At 44.9% G+C, this 27,946-nt stretch overlaps 2 protein-coding genes across 2 annotated transcripts in view; one reads left to right on the top strand and one right to left on the bottom strand.

Moving 5' to 3' along the window:
* Positions 1-1,200: 1,200 nt before the first annotated feature.
* LOC146189937 (4-vinylphenol methyltransferase 2-like) lies at positions 1,201-9,368 on the bottom strand. Its single transcript, XM_084604663.1, has 3 exons — positions 8,562-9,368; positions 4,707-4,872; positions 1,201-1,624 (listed from the first exon to the last, which is right to left on the bottom strand). Exons 1-3 carry the CDS (start codon positions 9,060-9,062, stop codon positions 1,458-1,460), a joined length of 834 nt encoding a protein of 277 aa, XP_084460789.1. The 5' UTR covers positions 9,063-9,368; the 3' UTR covers positions 1,201-1,457.
* A 3,556-nt stretch (positions 9,369-12,924) lies between these two features.
* LOC146189936 (uncharacterized) overlaps positions 12,925-27,946 on the top strand; it is a 29,079-nt gene continuing 14,057 nt past the window's right edge. The window contains exons 1-2 of the mRNA XM_084604664.1: positions 12,925-13,019; positions 21,676-21,778. The gene's annotated coding sequence lies outside the window, so the exon portion shown is untranslated. The remainder of the gene's footprint in view (positions 13,020-21,675; positions 21,779-27,946) is intronic.

Here is a 27,946-nt window from a genome sequence, read left to right as displayed (position 1 = left end):
GATGATCTCCTGCCCAGGTTCCCAATCCCACGTGACGCTGATGGATTCGGGAGGGTAGGGTAGGGTAGGGTAGGCAGTATGCGAGCAAACGAATGTGGGCGGCTCCCTCGGATGAAATTTTATGCTGCTTGATAGTGTGCGCATACATTGGTCTGCTTAGTTTGGAATAAACTGATGTGCAGTGACAAATGTGCGTCGTCGGTTTGAACTGTTGAAGCAAAATACCTTTTAAGGCGAAAGCTTTATTGCCTCATCGTTGACGTTAGCAAAAATGTCACGCTTTTGCGGCGTCTTTTTTTTTTCAGCCCCGCAAAACTCAACAACACTGAGGTAAAGGCTACTGCTTGACAGTTACATTGAGTAATAGGCAATAATAGTAGGGTAATAGCTTAGTAACTCTGATGCATCTTTTGCTCCGACAGCAACAGCAATACACATTTTAAAGCCAAACCTTTACAAGGCTAGCAGAAGCCAAGGTCATCGGCGTCGCAATTTGACCTTCAAACACACGAACGGTGGGGGTTTCATGACGTGGCACCACGTGACTCGCCGCAGCTGCAGCCACGCACGTGACCGCCACGTTATGGTGGCCATGCAACTAACCACGTGACTTGTCGTTGGCCTAATAAGGGGAAACCGCGGTGCTGACTCGCAGTTTCTGCTGTGGGCCGAAGCGAGCCGGTAAGAGCGGTCTACGTCGTCGGGGACAATTTCATAAACGGCGGGCTGATTCCAGTGATCCACATGTTGATTCACGCTAGGGAATCGGCAAAAGGAAGGGCGCGTAAACGCGCCAAGCTAGCGGCAGAGACCGATAATGAACGGGAGCGTCGACTGCCTCACTGGCGGTTGAAGGATGCCGAAAGGCGGCAGCAAATAGCTGTGGCGGCATTTGCTGCTACCTTTGCCTCGCTCGGCAAGGAATATCCAGGGACAGCAAAGTTTTCGTTTGGATACCCATGATTAACGGAGATAAAATGCAGCCATTGTTTTACTGGAGTTGCTTTTAGTCACCTACACAATGATGAAAGTTTAGGTAGCATGAATCAAAAAGTATTACTCAGGTATTGCATCCTGGTCCTCATCTTGGACCGTTCAAAAATTGAAGGCAGTGTGTAACTGGAAATTGCCGAGTATATTCGCCATCGACGCAGCTCTAATTTAAGGAAAAAATACCACAACGAAAAGCAGGCCACCAAGAAATGGTTGTACATAAAATTTATTAACCATATACTGTCACGTGCCTTAAGTGAACGTGGTAACAAAAAACGGCTGAACAGCAAAGAAGTGCTAAAATCAGAAAAGGGACGCTAGGCTAAAAGGCTCCACGTGAGCTCTATTTTTGCCTCATGCTCTTCACCTCTTGGTTGTTACCCTTGAGATTTGGAGCATGAGCCAAACAGCCCGCATCAAAATACTTCTTGATATTCATTACGCGACCCGTATTTTGCTCTTCCCTAAGCACCACAGGCGTGAACGGCGTAGAGTGTGCACTTTACTTCCAAAGGTTGCCCCGGAGAAGGGGACAACTTCCGGGACATCATTTCTGCAAACACAGCGCGAAACTCTTCCCATTCTTCTTCAGGGATGGTACTCTTGAAGGGAAGAGTCGTCAGAAACATGTCTGGAAAACGAAGAGAAAGAAAAACGTGAGTCTGCGCAGCGTCACACTGAGTGCTATTTTCACAAAGACTACATGTTGAGAGCCAGTCAAATGAATGAGCTTGAGCTTAAAAAGAAGAAAAAAAAAAGCTTGAAAACAAAAAAACTGAAGTATTTTTTTAGTGCACGTGAAGTTAATGCGACGTAAAACAATTGTGCCTTTTATCTCTGCGCTGGGTTATGTCTGGCTTCATGGATGTACCATTAAAAACAGATTCAAGCGTGCCGAGAAAACGGCTACATTAAATTTGTAGAAGAAGAGGGGAGCAGTGGGTTCATGATATCGTATCGGGAGGCAAAATTGCAACCGGCTTGCAAGAATCATTCTAGTGGTTGGTTGGTTGGTTTGTGGGGTTTAACGTCCCAAAGCAACTCAGGCTATGAGAGACGCCGTAGTGGAGGACTCCGGAAATTTCGACCACCTGGGGTTCTTTAACGTGCACTGACATCGCACAGCACACGGGCGCCTTGCTTTTCGCCTCCATCGAAAAGCGGCCGCCGAGGCCGGGATTCGATCCCGCGTCCTTGGGAACAGTAGTCGAGCGCCGTAACCACTGCGCCACCCCGGCGGGGCGCATTCTAGTAGCCACGCAGTAAGCGTGCTAAGTTTTTTTACTACAGCCCTTTATTAACACGCGGATAAAATCGAGCAATGTGATTGGAAAAAAGGAATGTCACCAACACTGTGTACAGTTCTGCCTGTTTGTCAAGGCCATTAAAGGTAGCGTAGAGCGGCACCGCAAAAGAAAGAATAAGGCACAGTATTTTTACCAGCAGGATGGTTGCTTTGTTTTTCCGTGCTCCTGGATATATGATGAGCGTCGATGCTTGAGGTCGCGAGCTGGTGTTGGTAAATGGGTGCTCGCAGGCATTGGGTAGAAAGGACCGTATTTTAGTACCTCTTGTACAACCCGGTTTCGATCGGGGTAGTTTAATGCATCTCCATTTGGCACGTTCAACGCACAACGCCTTGTGTATTCTGCTTCTAGTGCCATGAACACCAGTCATGGATATAGGTGGCTGTCGAGCACATCCACTCGGTGTAAAGGTTTAGAAAGGTACAACAATTTCTAAGCAAAGACAATGTGTGGAGAATCTGCACCAGATGTGCGCTACCCATTTTGAAATGGTGAAGCCAAACATGGGATACAAAACTTGCACACTGGAGTGCCAACGTTAGATTTGTCTTCGTTATCAAGCTAACAGTCAAGAAACATGGTGAATGCATCCGTGTATTACACTCACCAGTCGCGCCCACGACTCCTCAAACCGTAGTAGCTGAACGCAGAGTGATATGCATTTCAATAGCTTCCCTAAAAAAGCCCGCCAGGGACAGAGGGAGAGAATCTACTAAGACGCTGCTACGGCGTATTGATTTAATACAGCGGTCAGCGAGGCTCTTTCAAGTCTCTTCGAATTAGCTTGCACTGGCTGCACTATTTCTGAAAAGTGCTACAGCAGTGTCAAGTGGTCACGTGAGCGTGCAGTGTCAGTTCTGACATTGGCAAACGACGGCAGCTACCAAAACGAGTACGTGAGTGTAGGACTCTACAACCTCAAAAAAGCCATCGTGCGCACAGTACACGATAATAGATTGCTTGCCAGGACACGATCAATATAGCCAATTTAAAAGCTGCCATAGACCTACTGCACTCTGAAAGTGACGACTATGGCGAGAGTGACGTAGACTGCGAAAAGTTCACCAACGTACGCATGGCTGTACGATCATTACATTGGTCTCATTCATGCGCCGGGGTACGAGCTAGAACATTTTAAGCAGTCGCCACGAGTATTAGTTTAAATCAGACTGCCTAACGAAAACCTTGAATGGTTCAGCGGTAACAAATCCAGGGTTCCGGTCTTCAGTCCAAAAGCTCCGCAGCTAAAACACGCACGTGCCTATCGTGCAGTGTATACATTGACTAACAAATGTTCATGTTCCATGCTCCGTGGGCGACAAGCTTGATGTCGCAAAGTCACTGGACGTGCACACTTGTGACTTGGGTATCTCACATCACTCAGCGGCCAAGTCATGTTGGCCCATAGAGCAGTGTGGAAATGACTCGGTCACAACTGCTTTCTGTTCGCAGCTACCCGTCTTCTTAGGTCAAGACCAGTGCCACACAACATGATACAAAAAACAAAAGACTAGATAGGACATCGCGCGCAACAGCCACAACTATGTAATACCTCCCCTGACCACCAACAAAACGTTAATCACCAGCATGCAGCATAACTACCCTGTATACGCAACAATGTGTCCATTAGCGACGAACCGTTCGGGTCGGAAGGAGACGGACTTTGAATGATGCGGAGTGTCGTCTGCTTTTGGCCGAGCGCCACGTACGCCATGCTGCATTTTTTTCTGAACCTCCACCAGAGCAAGTGGACGATGCGTGAGAACTCATGCAGAACTAAAGTCCTGCACCTTGACAAAACGAAAAGTGCAGACTGCGTGCGCGACACCGGCAAATCGAGAATGATGGTGTTGCACTCTTTGAACTAGTGCAGCCAAATCGAAGAGACCTTTCGTTTGCGGCCTTAAAGTACTTAATTTATACAGTGCCCATCACTTAGTGCATGACGTCACACCGTGACGGCAGCAGAGCGTCTCCTGTGCCTTACCTGCATGCAAGGAGACTCCTGTTAAACCTAGCTTTACACCGGTGAAGAGATGCAGCTTGCTATGTGGCAGTAATGTTAAGGCAGAAATGAAACTCTTGTAGGTGGTTTCGTGTATGCAGAAAACATGCAACAAATCGCATCTTCAAAGCGCCGACTCGGAAGCTTGTTACCCATGCATAGCGTTAATATAAAAAGCCTTAAAATGGCAGCTGCCTGCTCTTGCATTACAGATTCATATATAACTGGTTGCCTTCATACGATGAGCAAGAGGCTTGCATTGTTGCTGGTCTAGCTTATTGAGGCCATGGTTTATGGCTCAGCCGCTTCCCCAGACTTCGAGGAGACTTTCATCTGCCTAGTGCAGGAAGCAAATATCAGTAAAACCTCAGGGCAAGGGTGGCTTATGTGCCCGTACCTACCAAGCAGTGCATCCATGTCGTCGAACTTCCATCCACTGTCGTACACTTCGCAGGACAAGCATTTCAAGTCTGTCCCTCGCAGCGTGTCTCTCACTTCAGCTTCGACTTGGGACGCCGGCTTCAGGCGGTTGTAATTGAAGGTGGGCTGGGCCGCCTTCCGTGGGTCCTACATGATAACAAGGATTAGTTTCAAGGTACAATGCAGCAGTGATACATGGTAACTGCTAGCAATAAGGATTTTACTGCGCTATATCGTTGTTACCAGAATGAGTAATTCTAAGTACGCTCTTAAATATAGTCACAAAAATATATGGAATATTTATTATGTGCCGCCTGTAAGGGTATGACACATATCCTTGGACACAGCAGTCGAACGCCCTAACCATTTACTGCACCATCGGTGCAGGACTGCTCACACATACAGCGGAAGAGCACTGAAGTGATATAATGTCCATTGCACTTACGTATGAGCGTAGAATGCAGTATACTAATGTAAGCGAAAATTACTAAGGCTGCAACCTGTCTGGAGCAAAACGAACAATTTCATTATTAGTATACAGCCCTTTTTATTATATGGTTGTAGATTTTCGGCTGATGCTCTGCAATAAACGGAATAAGTAATACCATCAAAGAAAGCTGTTTTGAAAATCAAAAAAAAAAAAAAAAAAAAAAAAAAAACACGAATAGCCCGCAAGCCAAACTCAACCTAACTTACACTGCTGTCGGAACGCGTGCACACTCGCGATGTTTTCACCTCGTATGCATGCAAAGGAACAACGCATCAAGGGCTTCCAGTAAATAAACATTTATCCACAATTGTTTCATTAGCAGGCGGCAACATGGCGTATACATATGTGCTTAAATTGTCGCTTGTTGCCGGCATCTCGGCACGAGCATTTGTTTTAGAGCGCTATAGCATCATACCTTTGTTCACCTGCAAGTTTCGCGTTATTCTTGAACCAACCCTTGAACTTGTATGTACCGAACAGGCGACCCTGGTTATAGTGAAGATGCAACCATACCAACTCAGGTTACTGGCAACTCAGGTAGCTCAATTACGAGGTGGGAAGGTGCAATAAGAATCAACCTTCCAGTGCTCTTGGATGCTGAGTCGGTGCGCTACACCGAGGCCACACAGGCAGGTTCATAGGGCTTGACAAAAGCCAGGCTTTATATGTTGGGTGGTAGCCTACACTATCGCATCATAACCTTAAAGGTGCCTTGCAATGTTTGTCTGGTATGCTTTAGAAATTCCTCATGTCACGCACATACCGAATCAAAGAGAATTACAGGAGTTGCGCACTAGAATGGGTGTTATTAAGGAATGAATTTTCAAAATATAAGCAAACCGAAAATTGCCCTGAACTCAATTTTTCTGCTATTTCGCTGTCCCATTTCACTCGTTCTACCACGACGCATGGCGGGACCGATCGAAATAGCCTACATGAGTACGTCAACAACGTCTCGGAAGGTAGCTTAGCATGATTTCCTGGTCGCTGTAACACGTTTCTGCTAAAGCTGACGACCTGCCTTCCATTGCTAAGGTCACATGGGCGCCTTGCAGAAATTGAATGAGGAACAAAAAAGTCGAGAGCAGGCAGGGGAAGGAGACATTCTTTTGTCACCACTGAGTCAAGCTCAGCGGCGAAATCGGCGAGCAATGAACAGTCCGGTGGAGCCTTCCTCTGCCAGGCTGCTTTGGGAAGCGTACCCAATCCCACCTGATTTTATGTTCATTACCACTTTTATTGCGAAAGCAATACTACTCTAGGTTTCGAGCCTTCAACGTAGTGCAGCGGTAGCCACGTACGTCTTACCCACGTGACGCTGTCACATCACACCCCACGTGACACTAGGGTGTGGGCTGGCAGGAGCTGCCAAGTTGCGTATCTCGTTTCACATGGGACGGTTATGTCAGAATCGGCCTGCTAGAACCCTGGCATTCACGTTACCCTTATAGGCCACTAAGGCACGTTAATACGGCTTGGTTAAAGTGGGGCTTTATATGTGGGCTGAGGAAGAAGAAAAAGAGAAGAAGAACGCTCGGTCACCCGCAGCTAATGCTTTCGCTTAATATTTGGTTCAGCAGCGTTGAACCCTTGTAATTATTTTCTTCTGCTTTCTGCATGTCCCTGAGAAAAGGTTAGGAGAGGAAACGTGATGCACGTGCTCTCCTGTATAGGAGAGGGAAGTTTAAACTGAGAAGCGAAATAATCGTATCAGGCGTCATTACTGGCTGGGGCTTGGCATTGTCCAACAGCTTTCATCGGCTTTTTTCCAGTGCGAGAAAAGAAATCCTTACTGAGGCCTTTTTTTTTTCTTGCTTTCGAGATGAGCAATAAATTTATTTCAGGTAACACATTGGCAACACATATGCGCTATTCTTTGCAAGATAGAAGTTCCTAATCAGCAGGACTTGCAGTGACAGATACATTTTTTTTTTTGCAGTAGGAAGTGTTATGTGAGCCATAGGGAAAAAAGAAAATCTGATACGCACAGAATATATAAAATCTGTGGGTGTATACACATTCCATTTAGCTCAAGCGCTACTGCTTGATAAGCCTTTAATAACAATTGATAACAACGTTCAAGAAATAGAAAAAGGATAAAGACGATAACAGTGTTTAAAAAAAGTGGGAGCAGAATCTAGTCCTCAGAACAGCCTCACAGAGGACAGCTGCACCAGCCTTCTCATACTGCGTACGCATCTATTCTCGCACAGTTCACCACTACGTCATAGAGAAGTTTCGTTATACGGCGCTTATCGACCTGGCGGTCGATGCTCGCGTTGTATTAAAAAAAATTGGGAGGCTGTAGTACATAACGCGTGTGCTACAGGGACCTTTTAGCGCCGGACTTGATTTGCGGATGTTGCTTCCACGCTTGTTTCTAACCACATGTAACAAATTGCAACGTGAGGCTATATATACACACTTCTGTGAGCGCTGCCCACCCGCTGCTGTTCACAAGCAGCTCCTATATCAAGGGAATATACTGTACCACCCGCATGCAACCGCAGATTGCTCAATTATGATATTTCATGTACACAAATAATTTTGTAAATGCACCCTCCCTTTGAAGGCGCATACACGTACATTTTCAACTTCATCGCAGAGTAACAACCGCTAGCATGGTGCTTTCGTGCAAACTTACAGTTCATTTCATATTGGAGCTACCTGTACGTACATGTCCATACCAGGGGCGAACTTCAATAAGCGATCCAAAGCAAGTTTTCTTGCACAGCGAAACCAGACAGGTTTAAATGGTAATTTGGATTCAGATTTTTCTCACTGGACCACGACAGTACAGTCTTCATTCATCTTCAGACACTCTCCCTAATTACCTATTCAAGGGCTTTCAGAATAGCCGATTAGAACACAGCAAAATGATGCAAACTAGAAATGACGAACAAGAGCTCCGAGCAGAACCAAGCTACGCCTTAAAATCTAGCTTTCCCCCTTTTGTCACGTGGCGGGAAGATTGCGGTGGTGACTTTCCCGAGAGCATAAAAGCCCTGGTGCTTCCCGCGCCTTACTACAGGGGATCGGCTTTGAGTACAGTGGCGCTAAGTAGCCGGTCTCGAAACACGACCGGTTCGGAGGTTCTGCGGCTTTGGTGATTGGCGGTTTCTAGCGCCAATTCAAAAGCGCGCGCGCTGCCGCGCCTGCCGCTGAAGGCGCGAAGGTGCTGTAGCGTGCGCAGGGTCACGGCTTGGTCACGGGACGGGAAGTCGTGGCCAACGTTAGTACAAACTAGTAACATTGGTCGAGGCTCTCGCAATGCCGCGCGGCGCAGTGCGAGGACGATTTGTGAGAAATTTAAGGTGCACAAGCATCCGACAACCGTTGTACTTACCGGTACTCGCCCTTTCCATTTGTCTACCTGGCACAGCTCCGCGCACACATCCACGACGTCATTACTGGAAAAGCCAACTATCAGGCATTCGCCTTGATCGTTGAGCAACTTCGATACGTTAGCGTAAGCAGTCTTTTGGTCTTGAAGCAAGTGGAACGTTAGAAACGAGAAGACTCGGTCGAACTTGCCGTATTTGTCGAGGAAAGGACTCAAGTTTGGAGTGACAATATCCAGGACATCGTAGACGATGTCTTCGTGAGGAAAGCGTTCCCGCGCAAAGTCGACCATGTCTGGCTGGATATCGGTAGCCACTATCCTTCGACACGGTTGGCAGTAAGGTAGTAGGAAATGCCGAGCGAAGTGGCCGATACCGCACCCTACCTCTAAGACTTTCTTGTCCTCGGTCAAGGGTTTTTGGAAACATACTTTCCTCAAAGCTTCTTCGTTTAGCTGGTTAGGGTAGTGGACGTATTTGACGTAGCACTCCGGATTGAACTTCATCGTGGCTCACTTCTTTTCCTTGTGCAAACGCCGCCGTACAGTCGAGCGCGATTTGAAGGTTATCGCGCGAGCGTCGACAGCCTAGTACTCGCACCTGACGGCCGGGTTCGGAACAGGAAAAATTATGATTTCGCCATTTCGCACTCTTCTCTCCCTCGTTCGCTGTTCCAAACAACAATATTCACTCCCGCGACAAACTCACCGCCCTTTCTCTCTATTCTAAGCTTTCCATTTATTGTGATAAGGTGTCCAATTTCAGATAATACCAAAGGATACGTTGTGCGCTCTACGATCACTGCCGGTTCGCAGAACCAAAAAAAAAAAAAAATGAACCTGATAGCCCAACAGGGGCTGACGGCTGCTGAAGGAACAGCAAAAAGAGTGAGTGAATTTGGATTGGAAACACCGTGATTGGAAAACATTTATCTCGTCGCTCAAGCAGGAAGCTGGCTTGACACCTCCCTCGCCTTTCATCCTTTCATGTTCTATACATGTTCCCCGTCGACGCTCGCGCGATAACCTTGGCGATAGTTTGATCGGAAATATCCTCAGTTTTTCCTGCATTCCTCAGTTTCGTTGTATATTGCCCAACAGTAAGTATGAGCGGAGGTATCCGAAAGTTGTTGTTCTCTTTTTTTTTTTTTTTCATTTTTACTCGAAGTTCTGCCTTTCTGAGCGCCTTCATAAACCTTTCTATTATATGTTTTATCGGTGGCGCCGTCTGCATCACTTGTTGCGTCTATTGAAGCAATTGTAGTAGAAAGCGCCTTCAAGGTAGATGTACTATGGCGCCTTGAGTTATTTGACACGCGCGGAGTGGAACTGCGCGCATTTTGTTTCGTGTGCTCTTGTTTACATCGTTTACAAGAACAAAAAAACGCGGGGATGCCTTACTGCCGCCACTACGAGAGGAGTATCCATGTCGTATGTGCAGTAGACTGAATGCATTTGTTATGTACCACGCTTGTTAATGCAGACTTTCCGTTGCCGACTTATTGACTAAGAAGTGCCCCTCATTTGCCGTACATTTGCTCATCGCGGCAAGTTGGCGCTGAACCAGGCCTGCGTGCGAGACAGCTGACAGAGAGAAGCAAACAGGAAGCCTGTCTGCTGGCTTTTGCACGTGTTCCCATGAACAATGTCAGAAATGTAAACTGTAGCATTGTGTTATTACCATTTGCTGAGTCTTGTAACAATAGACGGCTGCATCAACCATGCTTTTTTCTGTTGATCTAGTTGTACGAGGTCGAGTGCACGGTGTGCACGGGTCGAAATTTTGAGCCCGGCCCAGCCCGGCGCTCATATTTAAGACCCGGGCCCGGCCCGTCACGCTATAATTCCAGTTAAAAGCTATGAAAAAGAAAAAAATAATTTCAGGATAAGTTTTATCCAAGAGCTTGGAATGTTAAGTTCTCACATTTAAAACGGCAAATTTATTGAATATGTACAGGCACAGCACGTACGTAGAATTAACCTATTGTGCAAAAACAAGTTATGCATTGAATTGAGGCATTTGCGGCGCTCCTGGATACTGAACCCTAGGTAGCGCTGAAGTATCTTTCGATGCTACAACTTGTGGCTGGAATGACTATACATATATTCTTATTGATAGGAAAGCAAGTTTTCTGTGAGCAGCTTGTTTGCTTCTCCAAAAGTGCGCTAGCTCTGAACTTAAACAAGGGGCTGGTTTTGTGGTCAATTACTCGGTGAGCTTGCCTGGCTCACCGTGAGCTTTTCACATGAACTTTTCGCAACAAGAGAAACAAGAGGAAACTCTTGCACCGCAGATGATTTCAGCTGTGTCCCGCTTTCAACGAGGTCATGTTGAGGTAGAAGTAAACCATAGCAGATATGTTTGATAGGCGACAGCATGCCACGAATCTTGAAACAGATACCTAAACATCAGCGCCAGTGTTACCAAAGTGGAGATGCCAACTAAATAGCCTGCAAGCAGCCCCTCCGCTCGGTAACTGATAGCTACCAAATATCCGTTCGCGGCGAGGAGGTGGGGAGGAAAGGTGGGGCGACGCTGGGAAGGAACTCGGAAGGTCTCGTATTGGGAAGACGCGGGAAAATGCTCTGCATTCTAGACACTTATCGCACTATGCCCATATTCACGCTTTTGCAAAAGTTTTATGTGTTCGTAATCGTGTCTGGCCTGGCCTGCCCAAGACAAATATACCTCTGCCCGGGCCCAGCCCGAGGAAGAGGGCTTCCGAGCGGCCCTAGCCCGGCCTGCGGGCGGGGCCTGGTACAAGCTTTCAAGCCGGCCCGAGCCCGTGCACAGCTCTAGTACGAGGTACAGAGCCCATTCCAACAAGGAATGAACTGAAAGGTTGTACCAGCCTTGCAAGGGGTCCGAATAAGAAAAAACAAAGCAATGTTTATTCGACCAGCGGGCGGCAGAATTTCAGAACTCTTGCGATATTTGGATTTTATTGGCTATGTAATGGCACATGATGTTTTTCTACAAAAGCAACAGCGACTGATGATTTTTCATATGGTCACGGCCATTTTACAGAATTCCCCAAACAGTCCGCACTGAAAGAAACAGTGTTAGCAAGGAACTGGAGTGTTGTACGAACAGCAAGTAACTAAAAGCAGGAAACATATCTTAGTGATATCTCTGACGTAGTTTTCATGCATGTGAACCAAATACCACCAGCAAGTAACTAAAAGCAGGAAACATATCTTAGTGATATCTCTGACGTAGTTTTCATGCATGTGAACCAAATACCACCCAGCTTTCCAGAGCAATGAAATCACAGCATGTAATTCCAGCTGGTCGAACTAAGCGCAGCCTATTGGAAGCTTGCTCACTGTAAATAATATTAATATGGCATAACGAAATTACAAGTTGAATACTTTGGAACACTGCAGTGTTGTCTACGTACCACTACAGAGCTGCCTAAATAGAACTGAATTGATTCTCTTTTACTATCTCAGGAAAGCTTAGCTTGACCCTTTATTGTTCTTGGTGGTAACTAGCATTTGTAGCTCCTGCTACTAGCCGCGCTGAGGTGTGTAGAATGGGTTATTTTGCATTTGAATTCATGATTTTTACTAACCGAGAGGGGCCACAAAATGAACCCTCAAGCTTGTGGTGCTCGAGCTGTATTATAGGCAACTGCTTTACCCATACGTGACCAAATTGCACAATGCCAGGAGAAATGAGGGCAAGAATAATGGCAATGAATTGATGTCCATGCCTTCTGCAAAACGTCCATGCTGATGTCCATGCCTGCAAAAAAGCACGAGCAACTTTTGCTAAATTGAATGCTTAGAGGACACTCAGGCCGAGAAAACAGAAGCAATTAATAGCCTGCATTGTAAGGACCAACAGTCTGAGAACACTTAAAGATAAAGCACAAAACGTCAGCGTTGAGGCTTAAAATAATGGAAGGTAAAATTTTGTTAAAACTATAACTGAAAATTGACTTGGCTTGTTTGGTTTCGCTGGTTTATAGTAAAAGGTACAGTTGTAAATGGGTGAAAAAGTTTGCTTGACAGGCTTCTGTGTTCATAACTCCTGAAAAAAATATTACCCAAGTCGTTAAAGTCCTTGAAACTCTTGAGGTGCCACCATCTCACCAATGTTGTTTAACTGTCACTACTACTTGTTTTACCCTTATTGTTTAGAGATCCTACACATAGTTCTCATTTGTCCTGTAAACTGTGATGTCATAGTGCATACATGCTTGCTTTTCACAGTGTATACGCTTCATCATCCATACTCCTAAGCAGTGCTAGGCTAGCCTCAATGGATACACTTGCTGCATTGATCATGTGCTGGCTCAGTTGCTAGTGATGGCCTGTCTAGATCCAATGTTTTGTGTTATCATCTGCTGCATCACAGGTCTGACTGCTGTCCTGGCCAGTTGCTGTGCAGCTGACTAGGGCTGAGGGCAGATTATTTAGTGGCCAAGTACTGCATCAGGATGGCCGAATTGTGTTCTGGTGAGTGCATATATAATCAGTTCTCACTAAAGAAATCAGGTCGCAATCCAATCATGGATATTTCTATCAACAGCCGTGTTTTGTTCAATTGAGAGCAATGCCGGTATTAGAACAACGGTTTCTTGCACATGAGATGGAGGTTCTACCTTTGCGCATTCGTTGTTTCTCTGACTATGTATATAATCAAATGCTTTGAAAATGGCCTGCCAAAAGGATGCACTACCTGCTAACCTGCTGCTGTGTAGTCTAACCAATAGGAAAATTTCGCACGGTTAACATCCTGGCTGATAACTATTTTGATACCTTGCCATGCCATGAAGCTACCCTTGCACAAGCCAATGCTGCCTTTCTCTTGTGTTCAGAGGTAATGCAGAAACCGGTCTACAAATAGGCTACCATGATGGCTGGTATCCTAATAGGACCTGCCATCCTCTATGATGGGGTTTCACTCACTAGTTGGTGCAGCGAATAGTACGAGGTGTGACAAAAAAAAAAAAAAAAGAAAAAAAAAAAGACTGGTCCAATAATATATTGTACTTACAAAATCAGTTTTTTGTGACATTATCACGTTCAAAGTAGTCTCCTTCAGCATTCACACACTTCTGCATTCGGTGCTGCCATTGCTGGTAACAGTTCTAGAACAAGGTTTTTGGAAGGCTCTTGAAGAGATTCTCCGTTTTTGCCTGAACCTCTTAAACTAAGGTAAAAGGGGTTCCCTTTAAGCAAGATTTAACTTTAAGAAATAAAAACAAGTTGCATGGTACCAAATCAGGTGATTAAGGAGGATGCTCCATCACAGTAATGTTTTTGCTGGTCACAAACTGCTTGACAGATAGGGCAGTGTGAGCGGGTGCATTGTCCTGCATGCAACAGGCATCCATCACTCCCCAACTATGACCTTTTTTTTTTTTCCTAATTTTTTTCACGAACTCTTTTTAGTACTTCAATGTAGTAGAGTTGATTAACAGTCTGACCAGTGAAAACCCACTCAATCATTACAGTTCCACTCTTTTTTCAAGCTACACACTTAGTCTCGTTTCTTTTGTGTCACACCTCGTATATCAGATTTGGCCAGCCATAATGAACGTAAGGGGAAAGGTCTTTTTTAACCACGACTTGTTCCAAATACTCAGAAAATTCATAACTGTTTCTTGCAAAAGCGTGACATGTCATCTAGTGTGCGTGAAAATTCCCATCCATCCTAGCTAAATCAGAGTACTAATATTTTATCCTAGCAAGTGTGTAATGAGATGCAGTTTTACAATGGGCAAATACTGCACTTGCCTATACATTTAAAAGCTCAAAAAGCTTTTTTTTTTTTTTCAAAGGGCTTTTTAGCTTCTGAAATTTATTTTGCAGCAGAATATAGGGCAACAGAACTAAAATACTTGATTCTTTTGATAGTCAAATTGTTTTGAATGTTCGGTAATTCTTAAGCTTGTAGTCAGAGCTTAAACTTTCAGAATGTAGTTCATCATTACAAGATGAGCTATCATGCTCTGAAGAACAGCTTTCATCTAATTTGGACTTGGTATGTGGAGCAAAATTTGAGTATGAAGTGACAGCATTGTCGGTGTCAAGAGAGGAGATATTGGGTGCAGCCTATAACTCGATGTTACCAGGCATCTGAACAACTTTAAGTAAACTCGGTAAACCTGGAGAGGAACAATGCCACGTGAGTGTCAGTAAAAAACAAAGTCAGTTTTATAAGTGGTTCGAGGCTTTTACTGAACGATGATTGGGACGATGGTGATTGATGGAATGTGGATAGCGATACTTGGAGATATCAAAAAGATAACCGATGTTTATGTACACAAAACTTGACAATATTACAGCATCTACAGCAAGGATGAGCAAAATTGGATCTCCATATCTTACTAACCGAAGATGCCACGCTAAGCCATAGCCCAGAACACTCTACTGTACCCTCGAGCTCAGTTATAATGCCTCGGGGCCCAGCCCACGCTTGAATCGTAGCCAATTCCAGCAAGAATCAGTATGATTGGTTACTTGCTGCCCACAACACCCTTTGACTTTACCAGTACTAATAACTTCCTCCCGAGACTTATGTACAACCAAAAAGAGCATGAAAAAAAAAAAAGGTAAAAGCATACCAACGACAGTGATCCAAGCCACCACAATTGGCCTGTCAAATTTTGAGTCTTTACTTGGGTCCCTCTTTTACAGAGAGAGGGAAAAACAAACAAACACGAGGACGCAACCTCTAATTTCACCCCGTGTCGCACTCGTTGACATCACACCGTCACTTCAGTGCCATAGTTGAAGTTACTGGGTGTCAATGCCACATTGGTGGTGTCATTTCGATGCATCCTTCCCATAGTTCTTTGGCGCCGTGCTCTGCGATAAGTGGCCACCGTCTTGGCTTTGGATTTTAGGTTCCCCCAAAATCTGCACTGTCTGCGAACTTTGCCCTTGCGAGCGCGTTATTCTTGCTGACACGACGTACAACATTTTGGAATAACAGCGCGAAGGACGAGGACGAAGATAGAAGGACACAAACACACAATACAACGGACCCCTTCTCAGCAGGTGCATCTCTCCTTTGTCATACACAGGCCTGCCCATTCCAACCTTAGTGCGCCAGTCGTTACAACCTGTTACGCCTGTTTCTCCAACGGCTTTCGTCAGTGCCGTTCACCTTGCACCATTCGAAATATTTGATTGGGGACAGGCGCCTTTGTACTATGTAACACAATGGGTGCTCTGCATATCCTCAGAGAACACTTAACATTCCATCCTTATATTTAGAAATCACTTGGAGCCGATTTGACTCACAATTTAGTCTAATTATGGGTTACCTTGATTAGGAACTGGAAGGGAACTTTTGGACCCAGAAGAATGGGTAAATGTGTCCAAACTAGTATTTTGGTATTTTTGAGGCAAAAAAAAAAGGGGGGCTAAAGTCAGTGCAGTGCCACTATTGCAGTGTTTAGTAGCCTTCACGTGGTGGTAACATTGAACTTCCTGTTTCGCTACTGTTATTGATACTTCAGTTCCTGAGATGACCTGTACTTTCATCTGTTGTAACATGGATTACTAATGAGTCATCAGTTTTGAAGTCTTTCACTGTTGTTTGTGCGGCAATTGTACAGTAAACGAGTCTTAGAAATGCTGCATTTTTGCAAAGTGTTAACACAAATGATTTCGGTGTATTTAAAGTTAATGGGGATACAACAGTTTTGCCTCTAATTTACATGGTGCAACAATGTTGCTTGATGCAGCTTGTTAGCTTGCATTGCATATCCCAAGCTTGCCTCTGTTCCCTTCTCAGTGCTTTTTTCCAGAAAAGGTGATATTGAAACAGTCAGTTGCCATCCTGGGACGGTCTGGTTTTCATTGCTGTTGGTTGTGCATGCATGATCTGCTATATTGTTGTCAGCTGTGATAGTTAATGCTGCTGAAAAAACGGCGCAACAACTGAGTGCACGTGCTAACAGACTCTACATACCTTAGTAGCAATACACGAAGTACTACAAAGCCCAAAACTCATTTCGGAATGAAATTCAATGCTTCCAAAGTGGTCCCTTTTGGTAACTCGTGGTGAATAGGCATGAATATAAATGGCGTATACAGTTTTGACCATTAGGATGCTTTGGCAAGGTGACTGTATCACGTATATACACTTCTCTGAGTGCACAGAGGCAAGCCTGCGGGCGCAACAACATAGCCACAAATGCTCAAGTAATCTGTCTTGATGTAACGCATATGATTACTTCTTGGAATCCTTAAATGTGTCATATGTACAAGGAGAATCTGTATGTGCTTATATGAATTGCATATGTGAAGCACACCGATGATGCGAGATCATGGTGACGACTCGTGAGGGGACATCTGCAAAAGTGCTGCAGTGTGATGGTACTGTAACACCAGTGGTGGACACCAAAATTATTTTTTTTAACGACAATATCAAAAGTTTCATTTTTCCGAAAATCCAGTGTCAGTGTTGTTCTCGTTATGAGTGTACGATCACGAGCATTTAAATGGCAGGTGTTAGTAGGCAGGGTACTTGATCAGACAATTGGTCGGCACATTGTGTGGCATTACATGACTGCATGGCATGGCTGACTTGGCAGAACCTTTCTATGGGGGGACTTGAACCCAGGACCCTTTGATCCTGAGTCAGAAAATCTACCTCTTGGCCATGCTGGCATGATCGTATAGCTTCGCTTAAGAATTATGGTGCACAATGTTGTAGGTAACTCGACCACTGCATTTTAATGCAAAAGCATTACTAGTCTCACTAAGCAGGAATCCTTCTTTCTGTCTGCCTTGCTGTTGTAGAAATGTTGGAGGGGACACTTAGGCTCCACCTTTGAGGGTATGGTGCGTTAACGGCTCCCGTCCGCTGCTTCCCTTTGGACCCTAATTCACAACACTGATCCCTTAATTTGGCCTATATAGTCTCACGCATATTCTTTTTAATACAGTCATAAGCTACCACATTATTTGAAGGACCACCCAAGACAGGGTTGCTGATCAGGTCCACTAGCTAGCAACTGATTTAGACCAATGCCTAGCAACTATGCATAATGGCCATATGATAATGCTGTTGCATCAGTTTTTGGGAATACTATTTAGTAGACCTTGTTGTGACTTTTGCAGCCCTGACTCGCAGCTGCAGCGAAAGGTCCTGCCGGTACGGCAGCGACTACTGCAGCTGTGCAGCAAACAAGGAAAGTGCACCCTGGAGCAGTTGGTCACACCAGTGGTCAGCAAATGGCATACTGTGGCACCACGCTTTGGCTCACTGCTGGGTACATCTCTCGATCGGCTCTCCCCACTTCTCTGGGTTCATTTGTGCACCGAGCTGAGAACCAAATTGTAAAACGGGCGTTTGTTTGGAGAAAACAGCAGGAGGTAGTGACACATTATTAATTCCTGGACCATTGTCATATGATGCTACATTGGCGAAGCAAACAGGAGGAAAGGTGGCGACAGTAAATGACAGGGAAAGCACTAAACATAATTTCAAAAGCACGCAGAATGACAAACATTTCACATGAATTCCTGGTGCCATTTTGTTTGGTTTTGTGTACGTGTGATGTGAAGATTGAGCGCAACAAAGGTTAGATGACTGGCTGTAGGGACAGGCACATCTTTTTCGTTTTTAGCATGATGTGAATGCCCTCAATAATATTCCCGGTTTTCAACTGGGCAGTGTCATGTCCAAACATGACACTGTTTGCAAATGCACTTGAGAGCTAATCCTGTCGCTCCTTGGCTTTCTTCTTCGCTTCTTCAGTACAAGAAATGAACCAAGGCTGCTGATGCTGAGAGAACGTCAGCTCTTCAGGCATTGATGGCGACTTTTTATTGAAAAATAAGAGCAGAGGGAAAATTTGCACTTTGCGGCTAAGAGTGGGCCTAACTTCATCTTATGGGCTGAGCCCTACCAACTGCAGGAAAGCTCTGAGCTGGCCCAGTTTGCACGTGTTGATTAAAGAATATAAACTAGGGGTGGGCGATTATTCGAAATAAATACAAATTGAATATGTTTGTTATTCAGTTCACATTATTCATGTTAAAACTGTAATCAAAATTTCCAAATATTTGAAAATTGCCCACTACACCCAAAATTATTGAATTCAGCGCAAGATCCCTGCACTGTGCGCTTCACCGCAATGCTTATTGGTGTGGGCTGTGGAGTGAAACATCCTCAAAAAGCGACGGGGCCATTTTGGTTAAAGGGACCCTCCCTTTTCCGAAGAGGGCCTTCCCAATAGTGTGCACTAAATGAAGCACTTCACGAAACTGCTTCCTGCAGAAAAAACGCTGGTATACGGAATCCTATATAAAATTTATACTGGATGTTTCAGTAGGGTGTTCACTTCTGTGCAATTTTTAATTTTATTTGCAATATCATGTGAATTTTGAAATACAGTCAAACCCACTTATAACAATACCGCATTGAACAACATATTGGATATAACAATTAGAGCTGTGCATGGGTTCGGGCCGCTCGGAAGCCCTTTCGCCCGGGCTCGGGCCAGGCCCGGGCCAAGGTATTATCTCGGGCAGGCCGGGCCGGACACCCGGATCACGAACACATGCAACATTTGTTAAATGGCTAAATAGTCATATAGTGCGATAAGCGTCTAGAGTGCACCGCATTTTCCCGCGTCGTCCCCACGTGAGAGCTTCTGAGGCGTCGGCTCACCTTTCCTCCCTGCCTCCTCGCCGCGAGGAGCTGCTTGTGGGCTATATTTTGCATCTCCGCTTTGGTAACACCGGCGCTGACGTTTACGTGTTCATTTCAAACTTTGCGCCATGCTGTCGCCAATCACACGTCTCTATTGTGATGCATTCCTGCCTCGATATGGCCTCATTCGAAACGGGACATAGCTCAAAGCTTCTGCGGCGCAAGAGTTTCCTCTTGCTTATCTTGTTGTGAAATTTTCACTTGAAAGGCACACGGTGAGCCAGGCGAGCTCACCGAGTACCGGTCCACAAAATTAACCCCTTTTTAGGTTTATAGCTTGCTCACTTTTGGAGAAGAAAACCAGCTGGTTATCGAAAACTTGTTTTTCTATCAAATAACATGCGAGTCATTGCTACAGCACTGAAAGAAACCTCAGCGCTACCGGGTCCATTATCCAGAGCTCTGCAAATGTCTCAATTCAATGGATAACTTGTTGTTTTTATGGAATAAGTTAATTCTACGCACGTGCTGTGCCCCTATATATGTATTCAACAAATTTGTCATTTCAAACATGAGAACTCAACATTTTTAAGATCTTGGATAAACTTATCACCCTGAAATTATTTTCTTCTCTTTTATCGCTTCAACTGCGCAATTATAGCATGACGGGCCGGGCCCGGGTCTTAAATTTAAGCGCCGGGCCAGGCTGAGTCCTTATCCATGTATGGCAGGGCCGGGCTCGGGTCTGTAGCGTCGGGCCAGGACGGGGCTCGGGCTCAAAGTTTCGGTCCCTGCACACCTCTAATAACAATGGACAGCTGTAGCACCGTCAACTTTGCCATGTGTTCTATGGTAAAATAACCCGCATGTAACAATGCTGTAATGGTAGATTATTGGTTATAACAATTACATTTGGTTACTGAATGCAAGGCTTAGCAGCAAAAAACTTACAAACACTGCGACCATGCCAGCCAAACTACATCACGGAGTCCTAAGAATGGTCAGTTCCTTGCGGGACATTATTTGTGCAAAAAATCTTCCACACAGCTCTGTGCAGAAGCTGGACCCCCTACACTCTGCAGTCAACAATATTGGCATGAAACAATTAAAATAAATTGAACCTTATTGATTCTGTATTTTTGCTTGCAAATAAGTGAAAAGTGTAAGCTACTTCCTCTTAAAACTTTCTCAAGTTTCTTATGTTTTCTTTGTTGTTTTGGCCTAGCCCATTTATAACAATTATTGATTATAAAAATATTTTTGTGGCACTGCAGTATTGTTATAAGTGGGCTTGACTGTTTTTTAATTTTCCATTCATATTTTTTTTTTTTTTGCTGATCAGATGTTCGATATTCAAAAGCATTTTTTTCGAAATTCATATTGAATTTGCGTTCAAAAATTTGTATATTTGCACACGTGTACTATAAACCCAAGAAGCCAGCTAAGTTGATGGAATGTATGACCAGTGGGTGGTAGAATAGGTTGATGCTCATGAATAATGGTTGGCTCTAGGCCTAAAAATTGATTTTGCGGGCACAAGTAAAGTGTAGAAAATGCCAAGATTTCTCTTTTTGTGTGTTTGTATGGTGCCCTTGTGATGTGTGAGCCTTGTCACAAAAACCGCTTTAAATGTACTGAGAACAGCCCCATTGTTTTGTTCTTTACCGAATAAAAGTCAGTTACAGTAAAACCTTGGTGATACGAATGTCATGGGGTTGCGAAAAATTTGTATTCGAAAGTTCGTATCATCATAACGAACAAAAATCAGTGTTCATAAAAGCATGGGAAGGGTATTCACGTAGATCTCATTACGGCCGAGAAGATTTATTTACGATTGTGCGGCCGCCGCTCGCCACTCATGTCATGAACAGAGAGACTGACGATCTCAATGGCTGTGACATGTGGGCCTCCGCTCGTGGGTTTGTATTATCCGTAGTAACATGGGGTAGATCTTTCGAAGGCCCAAAACTCTGCGCATCATGCACAATTCACCTCCGCCGGCAAATTTTACAAATTGTGTCATCTCGAAATTCATATCAGCTGGATTTTAGCGACCGAGATTCTACTGTGTATGCCTTGTACTATCCGTGATGACATATATTCGACAGAAAAAGACTAACTTCTTGCCGAGAAGGTTGCATTCAAAGCTGGAACATTTTCATGCCTGCCACTTAGTTAACAAAAAAAATACCTCTGACCACCATTTTGAAATGAATGATGGTTTAGTCCCTACTGAGGGATCCGTGTGCAAAAATACTTTGACATGATTGCATTTTTTGCAAAACCAGCTTGTGGCAATACTTGAATTTCATTTCTTGAGCATTATTTTTTTCGTTACAATATGATACCCTCTCGGCACAGCCCTACATTATGTTCAATGCCGCTAACAATTTCTCCAATATGTGTGCCATGATCTGATAAACCTTGTGCACGTGTGATGAAAGGGTTGTTTCTGTCGGTAGGTGCTTGCTGACAGTAGGTGCTTGTACCTTGCAGGACTGCACAAGCGGGGCCTGGTGAACCCCAGCCAGGAAGTGACGGGTGGCACCGGTTGAGATGCGCCAAGACGAGGAAGACACTCCACCAGGGAGTGCAGCTGGTAACTTCTTTCTCATGTCTTGGATCTTTAATAAGTTCCTAACTAACTAATCTGCACACCAATTGCACTGGTTAAAACATGATTTCAACCAATCGGGCACCTTTTAACACCAGTTATATTCTGATTTGCTGCAGTTGGTGTTTTAACAGGTGAGAGCACAATCTGGAAGCCAGCTAGCATCACTGAGATTCCAATATATCCATCACTGCCTTTTTTGCAGTTCCAATTGGCTTTTCTTTGATGGCCAAAGCAAATTTGGGAGTGATTGGAAAAACAAGCTGTGCAGAAAAAGCAAAATAAAATAAATGAATAAAGGGCAGAAAATGGAATGTGGCCATTAAATGCATACTAATGTGCATTGGCAAGTAATAATATGAAAGGAAGTGATAAGGTTTATAGTCCGGCAAATGGGCTAGCAAAGTTCACTGCGGGACGAGTGCATGAGAGTAAACATGCAAGATGAAATTCAAGCTTGACAGGATGTCAAATATGCAGAAAAAAAAAACTTCATTGCATGTCTCTGTTTCCTAAGGCGGGCTGAGGGGCTTAAAACACTCTATTGTTAGGGGCACTGGGGAGAGCTTCTTCACGCATAGTTTGCAGTAAGCACGCTCATCAGCGTTCGCAGGATGCTCAAGCAGCACATTGTTCCAGAGTTTCAATCAAGTTGCAGTTGTCACAATGCGGACTGCTTATTGAGCCGAAATGGTATCGCAAGCCATTTGTAAATGCAGCTTTCAGGCAAAGTCAGTGGTAAGGATTTCTCTGATGGCGTGAAATTCTGGGTGAGAGTCTAGACCTTAATAATAATAATAATAATAATAATAATAATAATAATAATAATAATAATAATAATTGGTTCACAAGAAGGGACAGGGGCATTATCTGTCACACTTGTTTCTGTGGGCACCTGAACCACACCGTGAGGGAAGGGAGGAAGGTGGGAGTGAAAGGGGATAGAGAAAAAGAGGTGCCGTGGTGGAGGGCTGCGGAGTAATTTTGACCACCTGGGGATCTTTAACGTGCGCTGACATCACACAGCACACGGATGCCTCTCTGTTTCGCCTCCATCGAAACGCAGCCGCGGTCGAGATCGAACCTGGGTACTCCGGCACAGTAGTCGAGTGTCTTACCACTGCACTACCCCGGAGGCTCTAGACCTTAGATGTGAGTCAGTTGAGTAAAGAAATTGATATTGATGTTTCGGCAAGCTCCAGATTCAAGAGCGAGTCTCTTAGCCATTAGGAACGTATCAGGTTTTATGAAGAAAGTCTGGATGTATGTCTCACGTTGATGGCCTTGACGGGCTGCCTCATATGCTCTATCAGGTTTTATGAAGAAAGTCTGGATGTATGTCTCACGTTGATGGCCTTGACGGGCTGCCTCATATGCTCTTTCATTGGTCAGAATGCCACAGTGAGTTGGTATCCAGTGAAATGTTATGTAGTGGCCTGCAGCAATAACAAAATGATGTACATGTCAGGGGAAACGGGCTGATGATTGGTTCTCTTCAGCAGGTTGGACAGGACTTGTAGAGATGCTTTGGAGTTGTTAAAGGTAACCCGTCGGCCAAAGGGTTCGGTGAAGGATATAGGGAACAACTTTGTTAATGCTACGGAGCTAAGCTGTCATAGAGGATGTCTTCTGCTGCAACTGGTAAGAAAGGACATGGCTATTGAGGGCACATGAACGCCGCAGGAAGAAGTTTCTTGAGTAGATAACCATTGGTAACAGTGTGTGGGCTGTGTATATTCCTTGGTTAAGCAGGCAATTGTAGCGTGCAGAAGTGCTGCCTGTGGCACTTGGCTCTTTGCATACACACCTGGAACAAACTTCATGCCCCGTCGGGGTGATGCAGTGGTTACGGCGCTTGACTACCGTTCCCAAGGATGCGGGATTGAATCCCGGCTTCGGCGGCCGCTTTTCGATGGAGGTGAAAAGCAAGGCGCCCGTGTGCTGTGCGATGTTAGTGCATGGTAAAGAACCTCAAGTGGTCGAAATTTCCAGAGCCCTGCACTAATGCATCTCTCATAGCCTGAGTTGCTTTGGGACGTTAAACCTCACAAACCGAACCAAACTCCATCACCTTTAGAGGCGAGAGTGTCCTGTGGGCCAAAAGTCAGATGTAGTAGTAGTTTCTTTGGTTAATGAATAGTAGGGAGGGGCAGGAGCTGCACGGCCTGACCAAAGCCAGAGTAACAATGAGTTAGGTTGATACGGTGTAAGAAGTGCTTCTTCTCTTGAAGAACATTGGGTATGTGTAGCTTCCTGGGCAGCAGTCACATATAACAGAAGGCATCTTGCTTATGCTAGTGTTCCTAATGCAGAGGAACCCTTTGGGAGTTCAAGGAATATCCACAGGCAGTTGTTCTGCGCAGCTTTTGAAAGTCATTTTGCTAGCTGTAGATAGTCTTTGAAGCACTGGTAGACAGTTCCACAATCTTCTTTCAGTGCAGGCTTTTTCAAGCGGAACCACTGACCATCAATATTTGACCCACCATGTACCTGTCATGAATCCGTAAACCTACGATGTTGCGATGATCCTCTCCCAAAATTCTTTGGTTCGACATGACCAAGGGAGATTACTGTTCATCATAACACCTAGGAATCGCTGAGATGGTACATAAGGTAGTGACCGTGCACCTAGGAGGAGCAGATATCGAGGCATTGTTTTTCTTGCAAAAGCCATGGCAACACTCTTTTCTGGCTAGAGGCGAAGACCTTTGGGAGCCAGGTATATGAAGATGTGCAGTAACACTTTCTGAATACGTTGCTGGGTAATATCGTGTGAATGAGACGCGCTCTGTATGTAGTCATATGCATGAATCATTGTGCGTTGCCCTTGGAGAAGTGTGTTGGTTATGTGTGTAAAGATAATATTCAACTAGAGAGGGCTGAGTCCCGCTCCCTGAGGCATGCCCCGCTCCAGTGAGTGAAAGAGTGTTGGACCATTTGAAGTGCTCATAACAATTTTCCTCTCCTTTCAGTAGTGTAGATCTCCTAGATACGGCCATATAATTATCCTAGTTAGGTCTTTTCATACAGGCCATTATGGCAATTTCTCATTACAAGTGACCTCTTTTTGGGAACATGCAGGCACTTCAGAAGGTCTGCCGCACATCCTAAAGCTTTCCTTTTTTTTTTTTAGTTTTAATATGTTACCAATTAGACTAAATTTTGGCTAATTACTGCAACATACAGTAAACCCTCGTTAACGCGAGCTTGCATATCTCGAAAAATCGGTTAATTTGGAAATTTTCCACGCCGTGCTTTCACCTCCTATAGGTGCAATGTATTAGCTCCCGTTTATCTCGAAGCATTTTTCAGGCGTAATGCGGATATCTCGAGATTTTGACCGGAAAGACTGAAGGCAAAGGTCATTACCAAAAGGTGATAGGGGCTCCGAGCGAGCGCTTTGTTCTTATACTAAGTGCCGAACGCAGTCATGTTCGAAGAGCGAATACAAAATTCCCGCAGACGCAGCCGTTTTTCACCTTGGGAGCAGTCACGTGAGCGCCGATCGTACGCGGGGGCTGATAGGTCTTATTGGGCGTGGTTCGGTCAGCTGCCCTCCGCACGTGCATACCGGCAAGAGCGATTTAGTGATTGTGTGATTCTGTTTCGTTGCTCCATGTGCATGAAGCGTTGACTGATTTTGTTGTGTATGTGGTGTCCGGAACAAAGTTGAATGCAGCGACGGCGACCAATGGCTTATGCGACGCATTTAGCAGCTCGAGGACGCTTTTGTTGGACCGAATGCCAACGCGAAGTGGGCAAGCATTACCCGGTTCTTCCTTCAAAAATTGTAAAGTTGAGATTTTCCTGAGAATTCTTTTCCCCTTACTACAAAAGCTCCCTTTGTGCAGTGGAGTGTCGACGGACTAGACGGGCCGAGGGCCGCTAAAGCATTTTCGCTCGTCGCTGTCGAGCTCAGGTTCTGGGTTTGTAGAAAATTTTGTGTATCACCCAGAAGCAGCTCGCTATGCAGCCAATCGCAGAAGGCTTTAAGCTACTCAATTTTCGTCCTGTGTTCTTTGTTCTTTTTTCGCCAGTGAAGTTGTTTTCCCTAGTCCGGTTTGAGCGAAGAACCTGCAGACACTCACTTCATCTGATTTGTGTATATATGAGCGCGTTGAGACAATTCAGTAAAAGCTTGGTAGGGTAGTAAAGGGAAATAAAAAGGCTAATGTGGCTAGATATTGTTAATCTTCGAAAGGAGCAAGTAGGAAGTTGCTGCTTGCATCGCAGTATAGTAGAGCATCGCTGAGCTGTCACCTTTTTTTGTTTTTTTAGACGCAATGCGTTACAAAAAAATTTACTCTTTTACCATACGTCATGCTGTTTAGTCTTAGAAACGGGATATAGCGTAATTATACTCCCCCTGACCGAACGACGAGGCAGCGGTAACAAAGTAACGTTGAAAACGCGCCTCTGTCGCAGAGTTCCGTCGCTCTGTGCCGTGCGCACCAGCGGCAACGACAGGCATTGGCGGCGGTGTCGCGCGGCTGATCGCCAGGGATTGTCGCCAGAAATTTTTGGCATTTTGTTTAACTCGAAACTCCACTTATCTCGAAATTTTTCCTGCATTTTACAACTTCGAGTTAACGAGGGTTTACTGCACTTTTTTTTTCCGACTTTGGTATTTGTTTACGATTCAGAAAAGGACATTACAGCAGACTCCTTTTAAGACTAACTCCAAGGAACCATGAATATCGTTTATCTTAGAAGTTTGTCTAATCAGGAGTGCTTCTGTAAATGATGTTTGAGGATGCAGAGTGTGTTCAAATACTATCTCGTATATGAGGACAATTGAATGAAATGGCCTTTCAGGAAACACATAACTGCAGTATAAGCATTTATTGCATACTGATTGGGCACACTGCACAAATTGAAATTGCAGGTATCAGGCACTGTTGAGTGTTACCCTGTCTGCTATTTTTCTTTGAGTCTGCCGTGAAAATCGACTCACCGTTACAAACGCAGACATCTCAATTAACTTTTTAAGGTATTTTTCAGTGCCTTCACATTGTTCAAAAACTGCACTAAAGTGTCCAGGCAGGTGTCAGCTTGATCGCAGGTGACCGGCGCAGATACAGGCATAACATCCATGCTGTCATCATCGGCAGCAGCTTCTGACGGCAGGTCAATCACTTCAACTAGACCTTCCGGGGTGTCAGCCCTGCACGCTTGCAGTTTTGTCAATGCTGACATATGCACTCGTGTCAACGGAAACACTTTTACTGCTCAGCACAGAGACAATGCTTCCCCTGTTCAAATGCTCAGTACAGTCCTCACCGAATCGCAGTCATTCTGTGCTGAGCAGTCACTTGGCACCACAAATCCCTCATTGCGGAAGGCATTGGCAATGGTGGCTTCATTAACTTGCTTCCTCGTTGGTAGGTGGACAGCACTTAGCAGGTCCACTGAGTACTCCTTATTACTCTCCATGCAAATTAGCGTCCGTTGCAGCAGAGAGCGACAATAATGCCTCTTCATACTGCTGAACACTCCTTGATCCATAGGCTGGAGCTTCGCTATTGTGTTTGCTGGTAGGAACTACAGACAAATGGCAGGAAGTCTGGCGGTGTGACCGTGTCCGGTACAATTGTCAACTATCGAGATAACTTTTCTCTTCTCTTTCTGGAAGTGACGATCCATCTCTTAAATCCATTGCTCGAAATGTCATCGACGCTTTCGAATTAGCCATATACGTGACCGGCAGTGCTTTTACATTTGAAGCAGCGTAGTGCTTTTGACTTTCCTATGACCAGCAACCTTAGTTTGTCAGTCCCAGTCATATTTGCACCCACGAGGACCGTTAACGAGCTTGCCGTGCTTGCCTGCCACGCAGTTATCACCAGCAAATGCAAATGTTTTGTTCGAAAGCAGTGGGTAGAAAAGGGCCGTGTCAGCCACAATATATACATCTTGTGGGTCATATTCCTTCATGAGGTATTTCAACTTGTTTATGCCTCCAATCGCTGCAGACCGTTTCGTCCATGGCAGCAGTCTCGCCGGCAATACAACAAAAGCCCAGTCTATGCCTTCGAAAACTGTCGAGCCAACCATCTCTGCAAGTGAACTCGACTCTCATTCGCAGCTTAATTTCTTCCGCTTTTGCTTTTAGTATTACTCCACTCACTGGCAAATTTGCACTGCACACACTGT

Source organism: Amblyomma maculatum, chromosome 5 (assembly GCF_055883805.1).
Source record: "Amblyomma maculatum isolate TAMU_Amacu chromosome 5, ASM5588380v1, whole genome shotgun sequence".
In the NCBI taxonomy this organism is placed as follows: domain Eukaryota; kingdom Metazoa; phylum Arthropoda; class Arachnida; order Ixodida; family Ixodidae; genus Amblyomma; species Amblyomma maculatum.
The sequence above is the reverse complement of the archived record's forward strand: the minus strand, read 5'-3'. Positions and strand labels throughout refer to the sequence as shown.

Coding starts and splice junctions, on each gene's coding strand:
- LOC146189937 (XM_084604663.1), bottom strand. CDS start 9,062: ATGAAGTTCAATCCGGAGTGCTACGTCAAATACGTCCACTACCCTAAC. Junction 4,873..8,561: donor AATGGAAAGGGCGAGTACCG/GTAAGTACAACG, acceptor GTTATCATGTAG/GACCCACGGAAGGCGGCCCA. Junction 1,625..4,706: donor CGACATGGATGCACTGCTTG/GTAGGTACGGGC, acceptor TTCGTTTTCCAG/ACATGTTTCTGACGACTCTT.